Raw genomic sequence first — 4,997 nt, 5'->3', positions numbered from 1 at the left:
CCCCCACCGCACACCTGGATGTACCCTAGAACTAGCCATCAAGCTCACTGCTGTCGTGGGAGCCACGTGGCTGTGGGCCACCAGCCCAACCTGGTGCGATGCCAAACCACCAGTCTTCGCATTATCCAGCAGGAAAAAAAGCCACAGCAGGAATCGGGAGCCCATCGCGGATAGCTGAGCCCCCAGAGAGACGCTGCAGCCAGCGCTACACCTACGGTGATGCTTTGCCAGAATCATCCAGTGACAAGGGAACAAAGGGATTTGTTCTGAGTTTAGGGATTACTCGGGGCAAGGTTACAATCTGTAGAAACCAGCCTTTCATGTGGACAAGCGAATCCTTCCAGCCTCTGGCCACCTCCGCCATCACAAAGGCAAAGCACCCTTCTCGGCTGCACCACAGTTTAGGGGGGTGGGTAGGATAGTAGGAAGGTGCTGCAGCCTCTCTCTGTGATTTTCACACACCCCGGGCTGCCCTTTTGCCCACCGGTTTCGTATGTGGGAGAACCAGGCTTGTTCCTCAGAGCTGCTGAGAACCATGTTAAGAAGGGCTTAAAGCCTGCAGACCAGGGCTGGGAAACCCGGCCCCAGGAGACCACAGCGGGACTGCGGGGGTGGGGGGTGGAGGGAGGGAGGAGGGTCTGGTCATCCTTTGCTTTTCAGCTCCATCCACACTCCATGCTCATGGCTGGATCTAAGGCCACCCAGGTATGTCTGTGTCCTGACAACCTGAGACAAACAGAACTCACCCCTCTATCTTCAAGGTACGGGGCCGGGTGGGGGGCGCTCAGCAAAGAGTTGTTGATCAAATCATGAGCTTTCCAAGTTTTCTACCCCAGTCACGTCGGGGTTTGCTCTGACTCCAGAACCAGAAACAGCAAGGGACAGACTTTTTTTTTTTTTTTTTTTTTTTAATTTCCAAAGATAACGTCAGCTGTAGAAAAACTAACACCTGCCTCAACCAAGTAACATTTTATTTCCTGGGATGAAAATCAAGAGGGTGAATTATCAGAAGTCTCCCTCCAACATCATTAAAATGCTTTTTGAAGAAAGTTACAAGCATTGTTTAAGGCGCACAGAAAAAGTTAGACTTGCCTTTCTTCCAGAGCATTCCCTGCCCTAGACACAAAGCACCGACACTACATCTCAAGACAGAGAGAGGCTTGCAGACACAGGAACCAGAAAAACCGGACCGGGGTCTCTGGCTCTAATATAAGTATCACAGGAGAACATCACACTAACCTTCTCTTCTATAAATGCAACATATGTCTTGAAAGTATATCCAAAATATCTCCATCTGAGCTACTGTACAAAACTCCACTCGCCAGCCATAAAAATAATATTTCCCCCTATACACAGATATAATCATATGTAAAGCAAACCTGGAACGCAGGGATGTTGGTTGGGGGGCGGGTTACAAAATCTCTGGGGATCTGGGCTACCCACAGTCATTTTGTTTGGGTTATCCCGCTGCTGGGTATAGGAAACTGGCGACAAGTCCAGCCATGCCACAGTGCTCACCATTTCAACAGCTCCTGCGTCACAGAATGTGGTGCTTTTTAAAAATAGGCGACCCTTGGTGTCATGGAAAGAAGAGGGAAAATGAGGGGATCAAGGTGGCGGTGGGGAGGCGAAGGGGGGCGGGGGAAGAGGAGGGACAGACGTAGGTTGCGGTGTGGGCCTGAAATACTCTGCGGCATAAAGTGGACCCCTAGGGTCAGGAGGCCTCGCTGTCCCCGGGGCCACGGCCAGCTGTCTGCCTGGGTCTCCCTTACAGATCCGTTTCCCGGCTGGTGTCCAGGCAGAGGGCATACAGGGATCTCCGCAAATCCACACTGCTCTTGGCCTTGAGGTTACACTTCTCCGGGGGGCAGCTGCCCCTTCGAGATCCATCCGCGTTCTCCAGGGGCCCCGCAGCCTTGCAGAGGGACGCCTTGCTCCAGCTGGCCTTCCGCTGGCCTCCGCTGGCCGGCCCTGCCCCCTGGCTCCGGCTGCCCTGCTCTTCCTTAAGGGCTGCCTGCTCCTCCTGCTCCGTCTCCCGGTGGTAGAAGTAGTTGAAGTTGGAGACGATGACGGGCACGGGCAGGGCGATGGTGAGGACGCCGGCGCTGGCACACAGCGGGCCCACGGTGCCCTGCTCTTCCTTAAGGGCTGCCTGCTCCTCCTGCTCCGTCTCCCGGTGGTAGAAGTAGTTGAAGTTGGAGACGATGACGGGCACGGGCAGGGCGATGGTGAGGACGCCGGCGATGGCACACAGCGAGCCCACCATCTTGCCCCCCACGGTGACAGGCCTCATGTCCCCGTAGCCCACCGTGGTCATGGTGACCACGGCCCACCAGAAGGCATCCGGGATGCTGGAGAAGTGGGTCTCCTGGTTGTCGGCCTCCGCGAAGTAGACGGCGCTGGAGAAGAGGATGACCCCGATGAAGAGGAAGAAGATGAGCAGGCCCAGCTCCCGCATGGAGGCCTGCAGCGTCTTGCCCAGGATCTGCAGCCCCTTGGAGTGGCGGGACAGCTTGAAGATGCGGAACACCCGGACCAGGCGGATCACTCTGAGGATGGCCAGGGACATGGCCTGCTGCCCGTTCTGGCCGCCGCCTCCCCCCGGCCGCTGTTCCACCAGCTCGGTGCCCAGCGTGATGAAGTAGGGGAAGATGGCCACCACGTCGATGATGTTCATGAAGTTTCGCGAGAACTCGGCCTTGCTGGGGCAGGCGGAGAAGCGCACCAGCAGCTCGAAGGTGAACCAGACGACGCACGTGGTCTCCACGATGAAGAAGGGGTCCGCCAGGGTCCTGGGCAGGAGAGGCGCCGCCGTCGGGCCAGAGGGTGGCGCTGCCTCCCCGCTGCCATTGGCCCCCCTGTGGGGCTCAGGGGGCTGCTGGGGCACCGGGGGATGGCGCAGCAGCTCCCGTTCATCCCTGAACTCGGGCAGCGTCTCCAGGCAGAAGGTGATTATGGAGATGAGGATGACCAGGACCGAGACGATGGCGATGCCCCGGGCGGAACCCGAGCTCTCGGGGTACTCGAAAATCAGCCACACCTGGCGCTGGAACTCGTTGCGGGGCAGGGGCTTCTCCTCCTCCTCGATGAAGCCCTCGTCCTCTCGGAAGCGCTCCATGGCCTCGTCCCCCAACTGGTAGAAGCGGATCTCGTCTGCGAACACGTCCAGGGAGACGTTGACCGGCCTCCGCAGCCGGCCCCCCGACTGGTAGTAGTAGAGGATGGCGTCGAAGCTGGGCCGGTTGCGGTCGAAGAAGTACTCGTTCCTCAGGGGATCAAAGTAGCGCAGGCGCTTGGCGGGGTCCCCCAGGAGCGTGTCGGGGAACTGCGCCAGGGTGCCCAGCTGCGTCTCGAAGCGCAGCCCGGAGATGTTGATGAGGACGCGCTGGTGATGGAGGGGCCCCGAGCCCAGCACCTGGCCCTCCGCCACGCCCAGAGCGGGGTCGCCTTCTCCCTCCTCGTCCTCCGGAGGCAGCCGTCTAGCCCCGGGCAGCTCCTGGGGCACCGGCGGCACCGGCCGGCCTCCCGGGCCCGCGCGCCTCCCGGCGCCGCCGCGATCCCTTGGCGCTGGCTCCTTGAGTCCATCGCTGAGCGCAGCCGTCGGGGGGCAGCGGAGCTCCCCCCCTGTGGCCCGGACCTCCTCTCCTCCCCTGACGGTCATGGCACCGCCGTTCTCCGGGGGCACCAGAGCGACCTCCATGGCCCGGGGCCGGGGGGCATGCTGCGCCCCTGCGGAGCGGCTCCGGCGCCCCCTCTCACCCTGCTGGGCGCCCCGCCGGGCTCCTCTCCCACCAGCGGCCGGCCCAGCTGTGGGGCGGGCTGGGGGGCTGGCGCGTTCTCCTCGTTCGGTCCTGACGTCAGGAAGCCGCTGCCCTGCTCTCTGCCTCTCTCGGCTCCGGCAGCCCGTTACCAGGCAGCCAAAAGCCGCCTTCCAGCAGATGCAACCTCCAGACGCCAGGCTTGGCCTCCGCCCGGCGCAGTTCCCCGCCTCCTGCCCCTCCCCTCCTCCCCCCGCCTCCCCTCGGGGCCCGGAGGCCGCGGGTGTCTCCCCCGAGGGCGCAGCCCGGGCCCCGGGCGAGGGAGGGCGGGGCAGAGCTGGGCGCAGCCAGGGAAGGGAGGGAGGGAGGGAGGGGGACGGGAGGGGGTGGAGAGGATGGGGGGACAGGTTGTACCGAGAGCGCGCGGAAACTCCCAGGGCAACCAGATGAGAAAAGCTCTGGATTTCAGTTCACCTGGGAACCCGCTGAACGCCGAGTGGACTCTAGGGGAAATGAATTGTCTTGGGTTGGAGGAATCAGACTTCGAGATGAGTCGGAGTATGAGAGAAGACAGTCCTTTCTACATTTCTCCTTTGGAGGAAGGAGGGTTCTCTCTTCTTTAGGAAGAATTACAAACAGGAGGGGGCGGGGCAGAGCTATGGGCCTTGAAAAACAAATACGTGTTATGTGTATATCTCCAGACCAATGGAGAAGCATCTGTCTTCCCATCTCCCTACATACTTTTTCGTCAAAAGGTAACTGGCTGAACATTTACAGCATCTCCCTGCCCTTAGCCTTGGGAAAGCTCTGATTCCCAGCACAGACAGCGGTGGTCAGCTGGGCAGACCCAGCCTGGCAGCCCCAGGCAGGCAGCTGAGTCCAGTGATTCGCCGTCTGGCTTCATATCCCTGCGACACACAACCTCTCTGCTCTCTCCGCATATCTCATTTGTAGAAACCATGGACAGGGAAGGGGAGGAGGGAGAAAGAGATCCTGGTGAGAGCCGTTTAGCCTGGTGAAGCTGGGAGCTGGGGCCTGCAGGGAGGTTTGGGTAGGGAGTAGGGTGGCGCTGCCTAAGGAGAGGGAGCCCCCCGGGAGCTTGTGGAGTCCCCAGGGCTGGAGAATTCTCAGGAGTAGAATAAAAACCAATACTCAGTTTGCCCTTCTGCTGTACCAGGCCTATTCTCAGCACTTCACAAATCTTCATATTGTTATCCTCATTTTTACAGATGAGGAAAA

General features: G+C 60.1%; 1 protein-coding gene across 1 annotated transcript; it reads right to left on the bottom strand.

The window, feature by feature from the left end:
- Positions 1–1,768: 1,768 nt before the first annotated feature.
- KCNA5 (potassium voltage-gated channel subfamily A member 5) lies at positions 1,769–3,785 on the bottom strand. Its single transcript, XM_024129204.3, has 2 exons — positions 2,126–3,785; positions 1,769–1,996 (listed from the first exon to the last, which is right to left on the bottom strand). Exons 1-2 carry the CDS (start codon positions 3,698–3,700, stop codon positions 1,769–1,771), a joined length of 1,803 nt encoding a protein of 600 aa, XP_023984972.1. The 5' UTR covers positions 3,701–3,785.
- Between the last annotated feature and the right edge of the window lie 1,212 nt (positions 3,786–4,997).

Source organism: Physeter macrocephalus, chromosome 6 (assembly GCF_002837175.3).
Source record: "Physeter macrocephalus isolate SW-GA chromosome 6, ASM283717v5, whole genome shotgun sequence".
NCBI lineage: Eukaryota > Metazoa > Chordata > Mammalia > Artiodactyla > Physeteridae > Physeter > Physeter macrocephalus.
This window is presented reverse-complemented; position numbering and strand designations above follow the sequence as displayed.